Source organism: Prionailurus bengalensis, chromosome F2, assembly GCF_016509475.1.
Source record: "Prionailurus bengalensis isolate Pbe53 chromosome F2, Fcat_Pben_1.1_paternal_pri, whole genome shotgun sequence".
Taxonomy (NCBI): Eukaryota; Metazoa; Chordata; class Mammalia; order Carnivora; family Felidae; genus Prionailurus; species Prionailurus bengalensis.
In genome coordinates, this window is record NC_057353.1 from 44,959,710 (window position 1) to 44,983,511 (window position 23,802).

General features: G+C 36.7%; 1 protein-coding gene across 1 annotated transcript in view; it reads right to left on the bottom strand.

Moving 5' to 3' along the window:
- The window catches only part of STK3 (serine/threonine kinase 3), a 281,104-nt gene that overhangs the window by 214,259 nt on the left and 43,043 nt on the right, over nt 1–23,802 (bottom strand). The window contains exons 3-4 of the mRNA XM_043601459.1: nt 22,587–22,715; nt 10,979–11,093 (exon numbers count right to left, since the gene is read on the bottom strand). Of these exons, the coding sequence (XP_043457394.1) occupies nt 10,979–11,093; nt 22,587–22,715 (244 nt within the window). The remainder of the gene's footprint in view (nt 1–10,978; nt 11,094–22,586; nt 22,716–23,802) is intronic.

A 23,802-nucleotide genomic window follows, 5' to 3' on the forward strand; every position in this document is an offset into this window, starting at 1 on the left:
ATGGTCATCTTAATGCTGTGGCTTGGAACTTTTAAGAGGCATGTGTGAAATATCCTTAGAACTCAATTTCACTCTATGGTATATACCAAAAAAGGAGCAAGAATCACTTTCCATACAAAAGAACTCATTCTCCTAAAATTCTTGTGCAGCTGTAGACAGTTATTACCTGCTCAGGGTGAGAAAATCCTTGTAAGAAAAGGGGCCGTGGACACCAGAACTACTAACAGGGTCAGTCCACCCTGGCCTAATAAGGAACTATGAGTCTTTAATCCTGATAAGTAGAGTTTCCGGGAGAAGTCTTACAGCAAACATTCACTGCTGACAGAGCAGAAACAGGCTCCTGGAAAATATCAATCTTCCCATCCTTTACTGTGACAGAAGGAGAAAGGGATGAAGACACAACAGTTTGACCCAAATGTCACCGAAAACGTCTTCTAACCTTTAATCTACATTTTGGGAGTTATTTAGAGGTGGGTTGTTTTTGTTTCAATATTTTATTGTGTGTGGGGTTTTTTCTTTTTTCTTTAAAGTACCTTCACACCCAGCACGAAGCCCAATGTGGGGCCTGAACTCACTACCTGAGATCAAGACCTGAGCCGAGATCAAGAATTAGATGCTTAACTGACTAAGCCAACCAGGTGCCCCTTTTTTCTTGTGTTTTATTCCTGATATAGTTTGTTTTGTTTTGATTTTAGTTTTAGTAAATATATAAAAATATCTATTACATATTGCCATTCTAATACACATTCACCCTTCTCCTGCTAACAAATTTCAGGGGAAATCACTACTTCCCCATCCTCAGAATATGTATTTCTAATAGTCAGCTCCAACCTAGCTCCAGGTTAGACACAAACCTAGGTCTAAGCCAATTACCACATCACAATGATGTGTGCAGAGAAAGACACATGACCTATTCAGAAGCAGTGAAGCACAAGACTGCTTGCTGGATTTCAGCTAGAAGTATAACCCAGTAGCTGCTGGCAGCCCTCTTGCGACAATAAGGTAAAAATTTGTGTGAGACTAGACTCCATACAGAGGTATCAGAATAAAGAGATGAATTCAAGTAATTCCTTTAACCCAGAATCTGCCATGCATAAAAATAGCTCTGCAAAGATTTTTGGTAATATGAGCAAATAAATTCCCCTTGTGATGTAAGCCAATTTAGGCTGGGCTTTCTATATAACTTATAACCAAGAGTTGAAAATGATACAATAAACTTGAAGTTGATACCAAAAAGTGGGGAAGTTCCTGGAAAAAAAGGTTTGTATAAAGCACAAACCACTGATCAACTTTAAAAATGCTAAAGGTTATTCCAGATATTTAACAACATGAGATCTCTGAGGCTGGTTTCTATATTCTGCCCCCAAACAAAGGGAATTCGGTAATTGTGGGGGCAGGGAAAGTAGAATCAGCATGTTTTTTAAAGGGAGCATAAAGGCTTTTCTTAAGTCTCCTTTTTGCCTTCATTTCGTAGTACTGCTTCCCTCAGCTAATAAATATTTACTCCAAACTGTATTAACATTACATTCAGACTTCTCATTTTACAGGACTCCTTGAATGTTTCAGTGTCCATTAGTTTTTATGGCATACATGATATAATCACATACAATGGTGACCAAACACCTTGCTAAAAATCAGTGGTTTAGAGAAAGTTGAGGAATTAAGTAGCAATCTCTGAAATACCTAAATCTCAAAGGTAATACTCAAGCTTACATGTAAGACTTTATCCAAACATCCATCAAGCCTCAGATTCCAACTTCTTTACAATCAAAATTTCTCCCCCTCTTACTCCTTCTCTCTTGGGAAAAAGAATACATACATTTAATGGGGTTCCTAGGTATCCAACATGAGGAAAACACTGGGGAAAAACAGCAGAACAACTCAGTAACTCCCTCCCACCCCTCACCATGCTATCTCATCCCACCCAAAAAAAGGAGGGTTGAGGGTATAAAATAGCCAAAGTCTTAAACAATAAAAAAATTTATGGGATTCTTCCAGAAAAACACAAATCTGCTCAACACAAAGTACATACATTAGAAAACATAACTAGAATATTTTAGCCATTATTAAAGGGCAGAGAGAGGCTGTCTTTCATGAAATCTGGATTGCAGATGTTTGGCAAAAAAAAAAAAAAAAAAAGATTAATAATCTATCACAAAGTCCCACAACTAGTGATTCAGAATGAAAGCTTTCACTACTTACACCATATGTAAATATACATATATACACGCTGCTTATAATCCCTTGATCTGAAGAAAAAGAGAACTGATACTCTACTGTGAAAATGGTCAGTGGGCAGACATTTTAAAATCCTTTCCCACATGAAAAGATTCCTGAAAAAGAGATCAGAAGACAACAGAAAAGCACTCAATATATATGGAGTTGTAAATCCTGTATGAACTAGTATCTATTACACAAAGGGGGAACATGCAACAAAGTGATTAGGGAAGTCAAACATGAATTAGTCCAATAACAAAGAGCCAAATACACATGCCCAAAAAGCACTTTATGGAACAGAAATCCAAACAAATAAAAACGATGTCTGTTATTAACAATAAAATAATAATTAAACTTTGAAATTCCAAAGAAATCAATGAGAAACTGGTATGCATTCACCAAGAAAAAACAAAGCTGTCTGAAGTGACACAAAATACACATCAAGGCAGAACATATATTTTTAAAACACATTAAATCAAGCATTTACTAAAAAGACCATTACGTACGAGGCATTAATTCAAAGGGCACTAAGATAACATGTCCTAGTATGCTGTGAATAGCCACTGTCTGATTCTATTAAAGAAACTTTCACTGCACCTAAAAATGTACCTCTCTTATTAAGTGTATACCTCCTTCATTAAAAAAGATAATTCAAAGTACAAACAGTGAATGTTCAGACTCTGTTCTTGGTTCCATAGTCCTCTGCATATTCTGTTCAAACACATCTGATTGCAAAGACATTCCCACCTATACAAGTGAGAATGACAGGATGATGACAGTACCAACAGCAAATAGATACAGGGTTTTTATGTGCTAAGTGCTATTCCTTGCACTTTATATATTTAATCTTCAGAACAACTCAAGGAAGTGGGGTGGTCTTCTTATCCCATTTAGCAGATGAAGAAAATGAGTAACAGAGAAGTTAAGAAACAGCCGAGTTCACACAGCTAGTATGTAGGATTTAAACCCAGATCCTCTGCCTCCAGAGTCTGTGCTCTTAACTATAGCAGTTAGCTGTCATTTCAACCCTTTCTTTCCCTCTAAACTGCTTTACCACTCTGTAATTCAGTTTCCCATCTACAAAATGGGTCAGTAATAGTTCTTATGTCATATAGTTGTTTAATTCTTATATGAGGATTAAATGCAAAAACATATGCAATGTGTTTAGAATAATGCCTGACACATACCAATACTAAATAAATAGCTGCTCGTAAAATATCTATCGGGGCACCTGGTTGGCTCAGTCAGAAAAGCATGTGACTCTTAATCTCAGGGTTGTGGGTTTGAGGCTCACATTGGGTGTAGAGATTACTAAAAAATAAACTTAAAAGAGCATATGCTATAAATAAAATAAAAGTAATTAATTAAATATCTATCAAAAGTCTGACACCAGAGTTGAGAATCACTATTATAAAACTAACAATCAGTGAGAATTCACCAAGCAGAATGGTCTTAATGTGTCCTTCACACTTCTAAAGAAGTGATGTCTAAATAAAACTTGGCTTTCCCAATTATTTCCATTATAAAATAATAAGCCCACCACCAGCTCGGAGGAAAATGCATATACATAACTTAGAAGCAGCCTTCTTCAGTGTGGAACTTCCTCTCCATTATTTTTTGTTCCCTCAATGCCCAGTTCTCCCCAATATCACAGAAATGTATCTCATCCCGGTAAAGGTAAATACTAAAAATCTCTCTTGTATTCCAAGATAAATGTTTATATACGTTTTAAGACACAAAATCTATTTGGCATTTTAATGTCATTCTCATCTGTACAGCTGGCTACTGGGTATTCTGAATGGTTTCAGCCAGAATTCTATCCTCAGTTTGCCTTTCCTAAAGGGCTACAGAGTTATGGAGATGGAAAGAACATTAGCAATCCTCTAGTCCAGGGTCTAGAGCTGATCCAGATTTAAATTTGCTTCTAATTTTCTGTTGTGACAACATTCTTATCTATGTGTCACTGTACAACTTGTGCTAGGGTTCCTCTAGGTGCAGATGAAAGAGGAGAATTAATTGCTGGATGGATCTCAGACTGTATATGTATTCAAGCTTGAAAGAAATTATCAAACTACTCCTCAAAGTAGTTGTACTACACACCTAAGAATATGAAAGTTTTAAAAAAATATACATAAGATGAGGGGGGAATATCACTGATGCAGATTCAAAAGCCAACCTAAATTTGTAATTAATTTGTTTAGTTATTTGCATCTCCTCCTCCTGAAACCTCATTAAGCTGATAGAGACTTCTTTAAATAAATAATAACAAAAGAATTATCACAGGAGAGTATAATAAATTTGGGGAAGCATTCTATGGAAAGAGCCACAGCCAAGAGCAGGCAAAGAAGGGGTCTGCAACAAAAGGAGTGATTGCCATGTCAACTCCAGGGGGCTCCAAATTAGCACCACTGGGCAGGGAAGGCAGGAATAAGAAGGGGGACAGAAACAGTGGCTAGCTTCTCCATGGAAGCTGAAAAGAAGAAAATGGAATAAGAAAACAAAATGGAATCCCTCCTCTACCCCTACCCCCATCCCTGTATAGGCAGATTACATGCATTCTGGCACTTACCCCCAGATTGGGGGGCAGCGGTGGGAGGAATGACTCCTCTCTCAAGAAACTGAACAAATTGCCTCTGTAGGCCCTTCCCCTAAAAGCCAGCTCCTAGCCCATTCACCCTAATAACACCTGCCAGTCAAAAAGCACTGCCCAATGCTTCCAGTGAGAGCTAGTCAGCCTTTCTGCTGGCCAGCCTTACCATAGGCTAGACCAGAACAAAGAAAGCAAGTAAAACAACAATCGCAGAGAAGTAGAGATGATTCAGGAAACAGAAAATAAGTGATTAGAAAAACTTATTTTTTCTAATAAGAAAAATGTCTCAGCATCAAGATGTTACAAAAAAGAAATAATCAAAAATGAAAGAGTTCTTGTAAATTGAAACCTAACTCCTGAAATAAAAAGTTCAGTTAAAAGAATTGGAAAATAAATTAGAAGAAACCACCTCCTACCCACTCCCCAGAAAAGACAAAAAAAATCTAAGAGGAAAAAAAAAGAATAAAATTCAGGAGATTCACCATCCAATAAAGAAAACAGAAGAAGATTATCAGAGAAATGTTCCAAAGCTGAAGGCACAAGGGTTTATTTGAAAAGCACAGAGTGCTGAGCATAACTAATAAAAAGGACTCATACCTAGACACATCCTTCTGAAACATCTTGTTCCTTGTACAGTATCAGAACCATCAGGATAAAAAGAAAAGTCTAGGGCACCTGGGTGGCTCAGTCGGTTAAGCGTCCAACCAGCTCAGGTCATGATCTCGCGGTTCCCCGCATTGGGCTCTATCAGAGCCTGGAGCCTGCTTGGGATTCTGTGTCTCCCTCTCTCTCTGTCCCTCCCCTGCCTGAGTTCTCTCTCTCTCTCTCTCTCTCTCTCAAAAATAAGTTAAACATTTAAAACAAGAAAAATTAAAACAAAAAAAAAGAAAAAAAAGTCGAAAAAGCTCCAGATTTGGGAGGGAGTGGTAAAAAACCTACAAATAAATAAGACTCTGAGAGGCATTATCTATAACATTAGCAACCCTGGATGCTAGAAGGTAATACACAAAAGCTCTCAAAGTTCTGAGAGAAACTTATTTTCAACATAAATTTCTACATAAGCCAACAATCAACTGTGAAAGCAAAATAAAAACATTTTCAGACATGCAAGAACTCAAATAGTTGACCGCTTATTCTTGTATCATGAAGAAGATAGTTTAAGGAAGAAAACAAAACAAGAGTGAAAACTAACGAAAGAGGAAGTATACAAGAAAATGATGGCACTAACCCAAAAGTCCAGTGAAAAGAAATTCCAAGGACACAGCTGTACAGCAGACCTAAAAAGCAATGAGTCCACATTAGAACAAGAAATCAGGAAGCTCCAAAGAATGTCTTCTCAAAGAAGAATCACATAAATTCCAGGAAACAGATCAAATGAGTAAGAAAGTAGAAGACATTAGCAAAATGATAAAGAAAGCTTATGCTGCTTCTCTAAACTTAAGGGGCGGAAAAGGAAACAACTCCAGAAAAAAAACCAAAAAATCATAAGCAACATCATGATCCTAACATAGATCCATCAAATTACAATGTGGCAATGATTCTGAGCAATTAAGTGTGAGAAAAGTAAATCCATTTAAACCAGATGCTGGGAACTTTCTCCAGGTGACCTAGAAGTATGACCCTGAACTTTTAGAGAGGGAAGTATAAATTCAGCACATCACTGTTTCTTCTTCCAAGATGTCCTTTACCCTCTCTTCTCTGATTCATTCATTCATTCATTCATTCATTCATTCATTCATTCATTCATCCATGCATGCAACAAATATTTCCTGAGCATTCTACATGCCAGGCACTGTGCTAGGAACAGAGATAAAGCCGTGAACAAAGAAGATAGGAGCCAGCATTCTAATGATAAAGACTCCTCCTCTTCCAAGAATCTGCTAAGGGGTTATATCTCCTACCACGCTTTCTCTGAACTTCCATGTTAGGCTAAATGCTTCTCTTTTACTGCTCTGAAAGAAGTCTAATTCTTCACAGAGTTGAACTAGCTTTTTATATAGGTATTATCTCAACAATGCAACAATGGCAAAATTTATTAGAGTTATTTGGACCTCTACTGCGCAGCACTGCACCTAGATCAATAAATGTTTTGAACCTTTCCATTCAACTGAAATGTAAATAAAATTGCCAAATAAAATGTAAAGCATTGCAGATGTTAATTATTATTTAACAGACGAGGAAGCTAAAGTCCCTGTCAGTTATATGACGTGCTCAGATCTTGAAACTAGTTTGTGAAAGAGCCAAAACTAAAATCCATAGTACTAGGTTAAGTTAAAGTAAGTGGTCAAATCAAAAAATGGGTCAAAATGGGAGAGAATAACCTTAGGCATTTTCTTAGAACTTTTCCGAGTACACAACAAATAAATACATTAAAATTTCTGTCCCTGAGTGGCTTATAGTAGGAGAAAGCAACTACAACTATTCTTTTCCTAAACACTAAAGGCTGACTAATTAAATGTGATTTCTAAGTATGGGATACCATAGCAGGGCGATCTACATGTAAGTTTCAGCAAACTTAAACCATGGTTCAAAACAATGTAATTACTTTGAAAAATAGTCAATTACTAAAATATATACTAGGACTTGACCTGTGTTTGTGAGTCTGAGCACAGAAATCAAGAATTTAACTCACACATATTTACAGATCCCCAATACTTAGAAGCTGAAAGATTCAATGAATACTAACTAAATAGTGACTTTTACTCATAATGCAACCAGGAGACTCAGAGAAACTTTTATCACCCATTGGAATATAGAAGCGTTTCACCTTCATCCTATCTCAAGTACTACTACCATTAATTACTACAGTTGTCATTTATTATCAGCTCAAATGCCAACTCTGTGATCTGCCCCATGTTAAGCAGCAACATTTAAATAGATACAATCCCAACCCCTTGCTGCTCAGCCTCAGTCCCAATCACTGGAATATAATTAACTCCTAAACTTAATTCTATGCCTTTATCTTTTCCTAGATATTTCCCAAAGAAAAAGAATAGGTGAAGGTATGAAACCTCTGAAAGAGATATTCTGAAGCTTCTTCTTCTTTAAGATCTATTCTGACAATAAAATAATTGGTTTTCTGACTTTTTAAAATATGTAAAGTGCTGGGGGCACCTGGGTGGCTCAGTCAGTTAAGCATCCAACTTCAGCTCAGGTCATGATTTCGTGGTTCGTGAGTTCGAGCCCTGTGTCGGGCTCTGTGCTGACAACTTGGAGCCTGGAGCCTGCTTCGGATTCTTAGTGTCCCTCTCTCTCTGCCCCTTCCCCACTCGCGCTCTGTCTCTTTGTCTCTCAAAACCAAATAAAAATTTAAAAAAAATTTTTGATATGTAAAGTGCTCATATAACTATTAGCAAACTGCCAGGCAATCCCGAAAACTGGTAAGAAAAATGCCAACCATAATGACAAAATGGCACAAAAAGGAAATAAAAGAGCCAATACACATATAAAAAGGTGCAAAGTCTACCTACCTGTCAAAATATGAAAAAAGTAATAATAATAGTAAAGATTATAATAATAATGGCGACTAGAATTTATCATGCTCTTTATGTGTGAATGTATAGTAAACACCTAATTAATTAATTAGATAAGAAACTACTCAGGAAAACAGGAAAAGTTTCAAAGAGGAGGTGATCTCTGAGCTGGTGCCTCATGGACGCAAATTCAGTAGACAAAGCCTGGGGATAAGGGAAGCACTCAAAGATGGAGGAGAGGATGAGGTAATAACATTTTCAAAAACACCAAATATGAATCCAGTTTTTATTCTTGGAACCATTTATATTCTAAAGTGCATAATAGAAGTGACAAGTTATGAAACTGTACAGAGAAGAGGGAGGTTAAGTAAACAGCGTTTACTTCAAGCTAAACAGATTAAACTTAAAAGTTTTTTATTTTATTATTTTTTAGTGTTTATTTTTGAGAGAGAGACAGAGACAGAGAGAGAGAGAGAGAGAGAGACAGACAGACAGACAGACAGAGCACGAGCAGGAGAGGGGCAGAGAAAGAGGGACAGAATCCGAAGCAGGCCCCAGGCTCTGAGCTGTGAGCACAGAGCCCAATGCGGGGCTCGAACTCATGGATGGCGACATCATGACCTGAGCCAAAGCCGAATGCTTAACCAACTGAGCCACCCAGGCATCCCTAAATGGTTTTTAAAGGGCATATAACTTAATCAGATTTGTTTTTCCCTGTGCCTTTAATTTTCAAGGAAACATTTGATCAAAACCAGATAGCAATCCATAACTAAAAATCAACAATACTTCATCCCTAATGAGATATCTTTAACTTAGGTGGTCTTCCTTTTAAATCAAAAACTAAAAGAAACTTCCAACCTAGAATTCTTTTTAAACTTTTTTTTTTTTACATTTATTTATTTTTGAGAGACAGAGAGAGAGCACAAGTTGGGGAGGGGCAGAGATAGAAGGAGACACAGAATCAGAAGCAGGCTCCAGGCTCCGAGCTGTCAGCACAGAGCCTGATGCGGGGCTCGAACTCATGAACCATGAGATCATGACCTGAGCCGAAGTCAGACGCTTAACCGACTGAGCCACCCAGGTGCCCCTCAACCTAGAATTCTTTACCCAGCAATTATACCATATAAAAAATGAAGTGAAATAACATTTTCACTTATCGCCATCATACCCACATAAAAGACCATACTAAAGGACAGTCAGGCAACTGAGAAATGCAGAAAAGAATAAAGAACAATAAAAACTATAAATATAAATGGGGTAAAGTCTTTCCTTTGATAACTGGTGAAGGAATTCCCGAAGATTATGATTCATCCATACACATACTTTAGGACTATATATAGTATATACCTTCCCAGTTTGTACTTATTGGCAACAAGATATTGGCAACAAGAAAGACTGGCAACTTGAATAAAATATTTCCTATCTATGCACTATGGTAACATTAACACTTAAAATCAAGAAAACAGATTTTCCATTTCACACATTTTTACTTTATATTTCTAATACTTGGTAACTTTAAATACCAAAAGTACTGGGTTTAACCCTGAAATGATCTTAAAACACTTCTCTAACTGGCATATAATTATTTTCCATTAAACCATTGTTCTGTGACTCAAGAGTCATCTGATTTACATAAGTACTAGTTAAGCACCACAGAAATTCTAAAATATATAATTAGAATGTCACAAAGCACTTAATCCATCCTGTCAAAACAGAGATTATTTTAATTTCTATTTTACTTTTAAAAGAAATCCTATTTACTTTATTTTCTCTAATAGAAAAAAAAATTAGTAGGATAAACTTACAATGTACTTCCCCAATCAAACTTTAAAATGATTCTGGTCAACCACAAACTGACTCAAGTAATTGACTCAAGTAATTAAGTATTTTTCTGAATGTATTTTAGTGAAATATGTCTGACAACATACAATAATGTCATATAATAATTAGGTTACCGTTCTACAGAATTACAAATTATTTCACTGATTATTATTCTCACTCATGCACAGATAAGCAGGTATAAATTCTGTCCTTATAAATTATTCAATAAACTAGATGCATTTCTAGCATAAACAATTTTGTTAACAGCTCTTTCACGTAGGGTTAAAACATAACCATAAAAAGCTATTATTAAGTAACATATTCCACTAACCTGAATTCTCACACACACACACACACACACACACACACACACACAAAATTATGAGCTAGCTTTATCATTTTCAAACATCCTGACACTATTTCAAAAAATAAAGACAAAATCGTCTTTCAATTATTTTTTAAAATTTAGAAACATAAAACTTCAATTGTTTGCCAGCCATAGATTATAATACAGAAAACTTAAGATGAATACTATGAATATTATGAAGTTCAAATAAAATTCTAGCCTTAACTTATTGAAACATATTAATAAAGAATATATACACTGATTCCAAATGAAGAAGTGGAGTACTATGGTAGATTTTCTCAGTGACCTACCAAAAATTTCCTAACAAATAAATTAAACAATCATATGACTCTTAAATCTGCCATACAGAGATATATAGCTGGTTCTCACAACTCATACTAGATCTTTTTACACTGTAAAGTCTTTCTTTTTTCACACTGATATTTTCTTTGTAACAAAATACTACCTAGTCAGATCCTAAAGTATGAATCTTTAGAAATGAGATTAGCAAAACAGTTTAAAAATACTTACTGTCTTGTTTCGTAATCTAATTATGTCTGAGACAGAGCCAGCGCCACAGTACTCCATAACAATCCAGAGGTCTGTGTTCTTAAAATAACTGCCATAGTACTTTACAACATATGGGCTAAAGAAAAATATATAGACCATTAAACTTAGTTAATTCCCAAAGAAAATTATTTCTTAATCCCAATACAAAGTATTTTCAACATTTCATAATGTTCCAATAAGTAAACTTAATGAGTAAACATCTATAGTACATCAAATTGTCTATATGTAGGGTTTACCAACTGTGCATAATTAGGCTTTAACTCATGGATGAAATTTAACAGGATTACAAATCAGAGGAGGCCCAAATGCTGAGTGATTCCCAACAAAACAAGGCTTTGTTTTGGCAAAGGACTTAGTGTATAACATAAGGAACAAATGAAAATATTTAACTAAAGCATTTTAAATATAAATCTTTAAGGGAGTTCACATTCAAATATTTTTTTAATGAATAAATGGGCTTTTTTTCAGTCTAATTATGTGTGTTTTTAATATGAAATTCATTGTCAAATTGGTTTCCATACAACACCCAAGTGCTCATTCCAACAGGTGCCCTCCTCAATGCCCATCACCCACTTTCCACTCCCTCCCACCCACCATCAACCCTCAATTTATTCTGTTTTTAAGAGTCTCTTATGGTTTGGCTCCCTCCCTCTCTAACTTCAGTCAAACATTAATACTCAACTTTAAAATATTCTATAATTCAACAAGGCCAAAAAAATTATTTTTATTTCTCTTTTATTTGGGTCTTTAAAATCCAGAGATAAGTAATCACAACTATTTTTGCTTTAAATGCAGATAATTAAAATTAACAATTTAAAATATTTTTAAACTGAAGTTTTATGCCTTTCAGAGCAGAATAAACTATGTTTATAACCTGTTTTTAGGAAGACTTAGAAAGAGACAAGTAGTCATTTATTTCTTTAATATTTACCTAATATTTATTAAGGGCAAGCTATATACACTGATACGTAAAACATCTTGTCCGAGTCAAAGAGGCAGAGTATCCATATTCACAGAATACATAAAAAGATGAAAAATACAAGGTAGTATTAAGCTAAATCATATACAGCTTACATGCTACAAGAGCTAAAATAAGCAAATGATCATGGTAGAGCCAGCAGAAAAAAACTTGTACAAAGGGTGGTATTTAAACTATGAGAGGATAAAACCTCAAATTATGGGTAGAGGAGAGATAAGAACATTCTAGAAAAAAGAAACGCCATGTGTGAAGACACAAAATAGAAAAATCAAGAATGGCATGTTTAGGGCACAACTTGTTCAATAGATATTTCTATCTAGTAGCAGCTATCATGAAAAGTGGCAGAAATGGAAGATAAGACACATGAATCAAATTAGCAAAAAATAAAAATAAATGGAAAGTACTATAAAAGACGACATAAAGAGACCACCAAAACAAGAGGTCAGGAGAAGACTGTCAGGGAAGACTTCTCAGTAAGGCCTTTACAATTTCAGCTAAGTCTTCAAATCAAGAGTAGAGCAGATTGGTTGGAGCTTAAGGGCTTAAATTAAAAAGGTAGCTACAAAGCTAGAATTCATTCCTGGGGTTTATCCTTCTGCTTGTCATGACCTCTTGCACAGATTTGCTTCCTAACTGGTCTCCTTGTCATAGTTTTCTACCCCATTCTAATCTTTGTTCCATATAGTTAACAAGGTTACCTTCCTTTAAAACAAAGGTAAAATAAACTGATCATACTGCTCTCCCATTTAAAAAAAAAAAACCTTAAAAAAAAAAACAAACTTCCAATCAACAGCTCTCCATTACTGAAAAGGTCTTAACTGCTTCATATCACATGCAAGACATTTCAACATCTACCTTTCTACCCATGTCTCTCATTATTTCCCATCTCACACCTTAAATTTGCAGACATACTCAACTTTGGTAGGCATTGGGAGTGGAAAGTAAGTATCAGGAGTTCCTAAGTGTTCACTGAACCACTGAAGAAACATGCTTGTTTACAAACAAATGAAACTAATCTATAGACCCAGAACTTCAACTTACGGGAAACATTAAAAAGCCTTCTCTACATACACTTCTTTGGGGTGTGAGTGCCTGTGTAGAAACCTTTACAGGGAGTATTGCTCTTACACCTGGCTGTGCCTCAGAAATACTTGTGGCCCAGGTCCCACACCTTAGGGGTTCTAATTCAGCAGGTCTTTTCAAAGCTCAATAGGTGACTCTGATATAGATTCAGAGTTGAACTTCACTCCAAAAGAATATCCTTCAAAGAACTTCTTTAAATATTAATTTTCTCATTCAGAATTTTGGATGTATTAAGTGGCAACGAATTCAAGACTATGTTCACTGAAAGACACATAGAAAACATATGTTTTATCTTGCAATGCACTAAGTAATTAGCAGTCCTAAGGATAGGACTGACAGCCCTTACAAAAATTAGGGATTCTAACCTGGGCAGCTACCTGAAAAAGCAACTCTGTCTTTAGTGATAAGTCAAGAAAATGGCTTTGGGGAAAGGTAAAATGCTCCTCAAAAAATACTTTGTGGTCCACTCTAATACATAATCAAGTAGGTGGATCAAGGTCCAACAGTTCTATGCCATAAAACATGGCCTCAATAATTTTAATCTAAAAAAGTATTCAAGCAGATAGAGCTAAACAGTCACATTAAGGACACATACCCGAATATAGTTTCTAACATTCATTCAACATTCATTCAACATTCATTCATTGACCCTCTGCTTAAGCCGGATATTCAATACACAGTGGTGAACCACACAGACTCAACCCTGACTCTCAGAGAGCACACACCAGCATGAAAATACACTGGTATTAGAGAAGTCAGCTCACAAATAAATGTAATTAGTAACTGTGGTTAAAAAAATAAAATAAAATAAGAGGGCTGCCATGAGAGGGCTGCCATGAGATAAACTGGCTGAGACTATATTTTGCATTCATCATCTCTCCAAATAAAACTTTCTAGGGGCATCTGGGTGGCTCAGTCAGTTAAGCGTCCGACTTCGGCTTAGATCATGATCTCATGGTTTGTGAGTTTGAGCCCCGTGTCGGGCCCTGTGCTGACAGCTCAGAGCCTGGAGCCTGGTTTGGATTCTGTGTCTCCCCCTCTCTCTGCCCCCTCCACCACTCACACTCTGTCTCTGTCTCTCAAAAATGAATAAACGTTAAAAAAAAAAATTAAAAAAAAAAAACTGTTCTAGCTCATATGAAAGAATGGCACAGAACCCATATACCACGGTAGTCCCTTAACTTGGGACTTTTACCTGCCTCCCCCAGAAAAAAAGAAGCTCTATGAGGTTAGGTGCCAATCTGGCTTGCTCTCCATTTTATCCTCAATATCTCTCTTTTTACAGGTACAAACATACAAATACAAACAAAAGCACTGAATAAGTGAACAAATGAATAATCACAGAAAAGCTAAGAGAAGGGACCTAATGTAGGCCTCCCCAAAAGAATAACATTTAAGGGAAGATTCAAAGGTTGGCTGGAAGTTAACCAGATAAAGAACATCCAGGCACCAAGAACTGTCTGTGCAAAGGCCTCAGGAGAAAAAGAGCAAATCATTCTCAGGGAATCAAAAGATCAGTGTACCTAGAATAGAATGAAGAATAAGATTTAACACAATAGTTGCAGATGGAGAAAGAAGCCTCATAATGAAGAGCCTCAAAACCAAGATAAGGGCTTTATTAGATATGCAAGAGATCTGAGAAGGAATTTTAAGCACAGCAATAACATGATCTAATTTATATTTTGTAAGATTTCTCTGGCTTCTGCATGAAAGCTAGATTACAGGAAAGCAAAACAGACACAGGTAGACCAATTAGAAGATTATGTTAATCTATGTATGCATGAGATCATAATAAGCATATCTTCTTATTTTCTGTATTTGTGATGCTTTGACAAGGACCTGCTGACAAGGCCTCCACTGTCCCTCTTAGGGTTAGCTAATTCCTAGAAATAGCACCTGTGAGCATACCTTTCCTATGCAATCAAACCAATCTGGAGTCCATACCCTCAACCACCACCAGGGTCACTATTCCCCTAACGTCATCAACCCAGAGTCATGTACCAAACAAGTAGGGACTGCCCTACACCCAGTGAAATCATTACTCATTGAAATCATTCAAACCAACCAATCCTAGACCTCTTTACCCCACCTCATCCATTCCTTCCCATAGAATCACAATAAAGGCTCTTGCCCATGTTTTCCATGTTCTCCTTCTGCCTCCTATCTGACCCTGGTGCTTCCCTGTATAAGCTTCCTCTCCCCTTCTCACCCACTCTTGCACCACAGGCTCCCTCCTCTTGGGGTCTGTAACAATTTATCTCCTGATCCATTGGTCTCACCACACCTAAACAATAATAAAACCTACATTTTTAAAAAGAGATGTTGGTGAATTGAAGGGAGAGTAAAAGAAAAAGCAAAGAAAACAAATTCATGAGATATTGTCAAGGTACACTCAACACAATTTGATAATGACATAGACTGGCAAGCTAAGAGACTGTAAGCCGGTTTTCTTCTATGTTGTGCACACTGAACATAAGCTTAAGACTGACATATTAAGATTAAAATTTAGGTGGCTCAGTGTGGTGAGCATCTGATTTGGCTCAGATCACGATCTCAGAGTTTGTGAGTTCGAGCCCTGAGATGGGCTTTGCACTGACAGCGCAGGGCCTACTTTGGATTCTCCGTCTCCCTCTCTCTCTGCCCCTCCCCGCTCACACTCTCTCAAAAATAAACAGTAAAAAAAATTTTTTAATAAAATTATTTTTAAAAGATTATAATTTAACGCTGTGATTTTAAAAAATTATATACACAGGTACTAATATGGTCAAAGAGTTCAAGACCTGTGACTTCTAACTCAGTCTGTTTCCACTGACATAGACATCATTCATTTAAATTCATTCATCATTCATTCATGTATCATTTTATTATTTTTTTTAAGTTTATTCATTTATTTTTGAGAGAGAGAGAGAGAGAGAGCGTGAAGGGGGGGTTGGAGAAGAAAGAGAAGGAGACACAGAATCCGAAGCAGGCTCCAGGCTCTGAGCTGTCAGCACAGAGCCCGATTCAGGGCTTGAACTTATGAACCATGAGATCATGACCTGAGCTGAAGTCCAACACTTAACCAACTGATCCACCCAGGCACCCCTATGTATCATTTTAAAATAATCAATGTTTACTAAACAATATAGATGGCCTAATGGCAGGAGCTAGGGAGACAAAGGAGTAAACTTCAGTGACTAAACAAGGCAGTCAAGGCAATGGAGAACTCCTGAAGAAGTTTATGCAAGAATTTAAAGAGGATTACATTGTGCAGGACTGTCACGGGTCAAAGGGGTCACTGTTCATTTCAGCCAGCAAGGTAACAAACTATACAGTTATTTAGATTTCTTAACATGTTTTTTAACCACACATTGATTCTTAAACGCTAGAGGAGGCAGAGTTTCCATCAAAACACTAGCTCTACGCTATTTAATTTTAAGCAACACACAAAATTTTAATTCAGCCATAATTCCTAAGAACCTTGACTAAGGATGCTGCATGGGTTTATAGGACTTATGAGAATCCAGTAACTCTGTGTAGTCTTGCCATGGCTAAATAGTTAAATATGCCTTTAAAAATTCTATTGGGTGGAGGGACAAGGAAGACGCAAGTCAAATTACTGCATACACCAGGAAGCAAGGTGAAACACGATGCCTTGATTACTGGGGTGACAATCATAAGCCATATTCTACTCCTCTCTCCCCTGCCACCTCCTCACCGCTTCATTCTCCTGTCCTGTTCATATATGTCCCTTCCCCTATTTAACACCTTCAGCCCAATGAAACTATGTACCATCTTCCCCAACTTTTTTTTTTTTTGGCACATCCCATGCCTAATGACCATATTCTTTCCATTCCTGTCTCCTTTTCACATAGTAGTTTCACTACCCTAAAAATCCTCTGTGTTCCATCTATTCACCCTTTCTACCCTGCTAACCCTTAGCAACCAATGATCTTTTTACTGCCTCCTTAGTTTTGTCTTTTCTAGAATATCATAAAGTGAGAATCATACAGTATGTAGCCTTTTCAAATTGGCTTCTTTCACTTAGTAATATGCATTTAAGTTTTCTCTATGTCTTTTCGTAGTTTAGTAAATCACTTCCTTTTAGTGCTGAAAAATATTCCATTGCCTGGATGTAACACAGTTTATTTATGCATTCACCTACTGAAGGACATCTTGGTTGCTTCCAAGTGTTTGCTAATTATAAATAAAGCTGCAATAAACATCCGTGTGCAGGTTTTATGTGAACGTAAGTTTCCAACTCCTTTGGATAAATATTAAGGAGTATGATTGCTGGATCATATAGCTAAAAGTAGGCTTAGTTTTGTAAGAAAATGGCCAAACTGACTTCTAAACTGGCTATACCATTTTGCACTGCTACCATCAATGAATGGAAGTTCCTTTTGCTCCACATCCTCACCACTATTTGGTGTTGTCAGTGTTCCAGATTTGGGTCATTTTAATAGGTGTGTAGTGGTATCTCATTTTAATTTGCATTTCTCTAATGACATATGATGGGAAACACCTTTCCATATGCTTATTTGCCATCTGCATATCTTTCCTGGTGAGGTATCTATGAAGGCCTTTTGCCCATTTTTTACTTGGGTTGCTCATATTTTTGTTAAGTTTTAGGGATTCTTTGTACCTTTTTGATAACAGACCTTAACAGGTAAGTCTTTTGCAAATATTTTCTAAAGTCCTCCCATTATGAGCATGTGAAAATTAAAATACTAAGAAATGGCTATTTTTCATTACAGAAGTTTCACTAACATCCTTCTACCATCTTAACAGTGCTCTAAACTTAATAGGGGTAACACAGTGTTTTTACAAAGGCTATATGAATACTCTCCTATGAAAACTGAGCTGTTTCCAATATAAATCTAAATCACAGCAATTTATTTCTGGGCCCACCCGAAAATGAATATACATATACATGAACTAATACAAACTGCCAAAATTCATCACAAATCCTTCAGTATGGTGATTTTCAAACTTTTTTTGTGGGGGGGAAGGCCCTCACTAACAGTGTTTTAATGGAATTTTACCCAGAAACATCAGCAAATAGAACAGGCAGGAGAGGGACTACTCTGGTAGAAGCCTCTAAGCAGACCAGCTAAAAATGTGCTATTCCCAACACATGGATTGCCTCTCCTCTTTGCCCCCCAAATCTAAGTAATTCTAAATCACTTAGTTTGGGTATGACCTCCCTGGAGTAGCTTTCCCTGAATCTCCAATGGTGAGGTGTTGGATATGTATTCCGACCTACATAGTTTCCATAATTAGCCCATCCCAGCTCTTATCACACTGTATAAAACAGTCCATCCATTCATCTGCCTCTCCCATCTAACTGAAAGTCCCTCTAAAGTCTAAGACTCCTTCATTGTTGTATCTCCTGTGAGCAATGCATAAAGGCTCCCCTTACCAGTATGTACTCAATATATATTAGTTGAGTGCATAAATAAGTGAATAATTGTGTGCCTTGATGCATGTGGTAACAACACATTTCTCCTGGTTTACACAGGATAAGTTCCATGAGTAGTGTAAGGACAAGGAATATAGGGGCCATATCAACTGTGGTTCCCTTGTCTCCAAATTACCTAGCACACAGTATTCCTAACTATTACTGACGAGCTCCTGCCTCCACCGCTAGCAATGCCTTGAGAGTGCTTCAGTCTGAAGTCCTGGAATCTTTCTGTAGACGCTGCTTTCTTCAGCACAGGCTAGAGTAGCAAATGTGTGTTCTTATGGCATCCCAGTCACTAACTAGCTGTGTGATTTGGGACAATTCATGTAAAATCTCTAGGTCCCATTTTCTGTATATGTAAAATTTTTAAGTTCTAAAATATGCTTTAGCACAAGGAGTCTTTTCCTCAAATAAAATTTTAGAATGAGCCCCAATATAGAAAAAAGATAAAAGCAATGGCTGAAGTTTCTCATTCTGCTCAATCCTTCACTGTTGGAGGAAAATACCCGCACCTCCTTAGAGCAGAATACATTTGCAAAACTCTAAATTAATAGACCCTACAGAGATCTAGCCTAACATTAACATTCTATGATTTATATATTCAACAAATATTTATTAAATGTCTACTCCGTGCCAAGCACTGGACTAGACACAAAAGATTCTGTAATAAACAATGTAGATGGGCTCCCTCAAATATTTATGCCAAAATGCAGTATTAAACACATGTTTAATATTCACTAAAATGAACAAAAAATTTAAACACCCTCTGGTCTCTTTTTATAGACAATTTGCCAAATGTTCATATAGCTGAATAGACCTTATTTTAATTTCAAAAATGCAAATCTCATTTTTTCTAAGTGGGAATTTTTTTTTTTTAATTTTTTTTTTCAACGCTTTTTATTTATTTTTGGGACAGAGAGAGACAGAGCATGAACGGGGGAGGGGCAGAGAGAGAGGGAGACACAGAATCAGAAACAGGCTCCAGGCTCCGAGCCATCAGCCCAGAGCCTGACGCGGGGCTCGAACTCACGGACCGCGAGATCGTGACCTGGCTGAAGTCGGACGCTTAACCGACTGCGCCACCCAGGCGCCCCTAAGTGGGAATTTTTTAATTTGTACTGTTCTCTTACAAATCATTTGTATGTTAGTTTCCTGATACCACATCTAAATTAACACTAGTAATTAGTAGCTAAAATGTAATGCTTGCCCTGTCATTTCCTGGTGTTTTTTTTTTTTACTTGTCCTATCTTTTAGTATTTTTAGGATCTTTTAACCTACTAATTTTTCTGATTCTTCACTATTTCATGTGAACAGTGAATCTGAAAGTAAAATCCAAAAGGCATGAACTATTTTTTACCAGTAATTGTTCCACCATATTTCAGTCAACAAATATTTGAGACATCCCTACCATGTACAAGACATTCTGCTATAAAGTGGTACAAAATTTCTAGAACTTTATTCACATTTCTTGCCCCTTTTATTCTTTACTCTTCTTTCTCCTGAGTAGTTTAAAATATATAATGACAGAGGACCAGATTTCCCTAGGGTTCCTTCAACCTACAACACTCTTCCATATTCCTTATTCATACCGTATCCATTCACATTGACTCAACAAAAAGTACAGTAGTGCTAGGCATTGTAACGTGCGGTAATATGAGTCCCTCTCAGGAAATGAAGAGAAGGATAAAGATAGTGAAGACATTTCAGAAGGAGAATCTATAAGATAGTACCCTCAGAATTATCAGAAAAGAAACAAAGATGACTCTCAATTTTGTTGTTGGGAGACTAAGTAGGTGATGATGCCATTAACAGAACAGGAACTGCAGAGGCTTCTCTGCAATAATTAAAAATTTGGTCTAAGAACATTTAACACGAAGTTCCTTCTGGGTATTCTCCAGTTGAGTCGCCCGGACTAGAATCAGTAATTCCCGTATTTGAGTAACCACTGTGTGGCAAGATCCAGGGCACTTACTAAGACATACTCCCAAAATCACAGAATTTAAGAGTCAGGTGACAGAGAATGCAAGTAAAAGTGTGCTTAAAAGAGAAACTCAGGTAAGACAGAAGACTGGAAGCACAGGCACAATTATAAAGGACTTTATATGCCATGCTTAGGAGGTTGGATCTATCCAGGCAATGGGAAAGCATTTAAGGTTTTAAACAAGGAATGGCTTAATTACATTTGCATTTTAGAAAGATCACTCCAGTTTTAGGGTAGAAAATGGGTTGGAAGAGTGAAAACTGAAAGCAAAAGAAACAAACAGGTAGCTGAGAAAGAAATGTGAGCAAGAGCTGATTGGTCCTAAGATGCACAAAGATTAGAGGAAGATGTGTATGATAGGTAATATTTGCAACCCTGCCTTTCCCAGAGCACACTCAAGTTAAAATCTCTAAAGGACAACAGCAGTCCCTAAACTACACTTAATCATAAGAATAAAGTAGTAATAGCAACATGCAAGTATTAAGCCCCTGATAGGCCCAACACTATTCTATGCTCAATCTTTCTTTTCTACAACAAACTGTGGTAACCATATTCTTATCAAATTACCAGATTAATAGTAAGGTGTGGGAAAACTTTGAATTACATATTTTTATCTGGGAGCTGAGGAATGTATTTTTTTCTATAACCACTTGAATTTCCAGTTATACAGCCTTTATGGAAAATATATAATCTAAATATGTAGTACACAATAAAGAAAAGCAAAACTGAACAGACTCAAGCAACAAAGTTCTTCTATGATTATTCAGTCACCTCATTAGCCAAAGGGCTTATAATATATGGACCTTATACACTTTTGGAAGAGAAAGTTTTTCATAGACCTTTTACTATTGGGCCCTGATCGGATTAGAGGTGACAATGTGTCCAGATTCCCCTGAGTCATCAGCTGTAATATACCATGTGGCTCAATCAATTTTGATGATTAAAACATAAGTTGAGGGTTTCTGGGAAAGCTCTTTCCTGCCTTTTCCCTTTTTTCTTCTACTGGAACATAAACATAAGGCTGGAGCAAGAGCAGCCCTCTTCGAACCACAAGATAATAAGCATGAGGACACAAGCCACGTAATAAGGATAGCACAGTATAAGAAAAAAAGTCTGAGTCTGAGACTGTGGTTACTTTATGCTGCTATACCAACCCTACCTGGAAACCACTGTAAAGGGAGAGTAATGAAATCCCTCTTCAACTAAGTAACTATAGGCTAAACATAGTCCTAATTCATAAACTCTGCGTTTCTGACCAAACTACTTAACAGGGCACATAAGACACTTCACGGTCAGCTCCATTTCCCTATCCCATTTCACCCCAATCTCTGTCTCATGCCTTCCACTCCGGTAATTCTAAACCTTGTCGGAACAGCACATACCAGTGAGCTGATTTTCACCTGTCTACCTATAATTCTCTTTACTCTCTCTCATCCCTCCATTTCTCCACAATTTTAATTAACTCTTCCTCAGCATGCCAGACTTCATAACTCCTGGCTGGGAGTTAAGGTACCCTGCCTCCTTGCTCTCACATCACCCCATGCACCAGGGAGTACAGGGACTGTGCTGTATTATATAGCTATTTATGTAAGTATCTGTCTTCCCAACTAGATCACTAGCCCCTCAAGAAGAAAAGCAATAGTTTAGTTCTTTTGGTATTCCTGGACTCTGGCATAGTAGCAGCTGGCCCACCAGCAATGCTCAGTAAATGTTTGTTGAATGAATTAGAGTTACATAAAACATGGCTGTTTTTAATTAGTAAAAACAACTATATAAAAAAGACTGTTAAATGATCCCCCTTCACATTAAAAAATAATTTTCACCCATAATTTGCCCTGAAAATAAGAAAATGGCTTAAGTATTTTCTGCCACCATATGTTGCTTTATAAGATTATTTCCCCCTTAGAACTGTAAGTCCTAAAGACAACACCACAAAACTATCCTTATCTTCCTTGAAGGATTAGTCTCACTTCAGATGGAAAGTCAGAAAGCTAACCAGATGTCCAAAGAATACATTTTCTTACATATTATTAGCAAAACTCATCAGAATGAAGGTAAATAAAGAAATAAAATCTCTTCATACCTGTCACATTGTTGCATTATGGAAATTTCTTTGATTATTTCCTGAAGATCCGACTCAACAGGTACTTGTTTAATTGCCACAACCTGACCAGATTCCTTATGTATTGCTTTAAATACACTTCCGTAAGACCTAAAAGAAACCAAGACGTTTATTTTTTTCCTTTCAAACATCATAGGTATTAGAGAAAAAGTCTGCTATGAGTGAGTTTTTGCATGTAGTTTTTTCTGGTTTAAAACACTATTTAATGGTGATAACTCAAAGTAAACAAATAAGAAAAGTGAATTATACCTTAGCTTTAATGCTTCAATTATATACTTAAAATCTACTAAAATCATCAAGTTCATATATAAAGATTTGCTTTTTTCCTTATGAATGAAAGAAGTAGACTTACGGTTTGTCAACTCAAACAAATGCAGCATTAAGAAGATATAAATGAAAATTAAAAGATGAAATATAGAACAAAAACAGCCAAAGTCTCAAGTTAGGGGAAAAGGCCTATCTCACCTTAAGCATAATCATCCCCAAAATATCAAAGCCCCATGCCTGTTCAGACCGCATAAAAGCAAAATGAAACCCTCAGCTGAGGACTACATTATTACCAAAGTTAGAGAAGCAAGGAATCTGGTTTTCCCTTTGTCATACATCCAAGGTCTCCTCAAATGCTCCTCCTCCTCCTCAAGAGCAAGACCACACACTTACAGGTAAATCAAAGGAGTAATAGGATCTAATGGCCCCCTGCCCAAAAATCATCTCTGCTACAACCCTTGAAACTTTGCCAATTAAATATTTATGTGTTTTAAAGTGCAAAACAACGAGAGAGGGAAGCCATGTGTACTCTGGTATGAATTAGAAGACAAAGTAAACATTGCTACCACTTTCTTTTCTTACAGTAAGCCAGGTACTAGGATTAGTGTTTTACATGCATTATCGAATTCGACCCTCTCAACTGTGAGGTAAAATACTACCACCAACATTTTATAAATGAGGGAACAGAGACTCAGATACTGAATTTAAACATATAATTTAACAAAGAATTTAAACATATAATGATTCCAAAGACCATACTCTTCCCACTGAATCATTTCTGCAGAGGAGAAAGAAGAGCAAGTCATTGAAAGACATGGCACGTTTCCTAGTATTAGAAAGCTATGCAGAATCACTTTCCACTTTATAATCTTTTAAAATAAGTGAAAAATAAGTGATAAACAAGCTACCC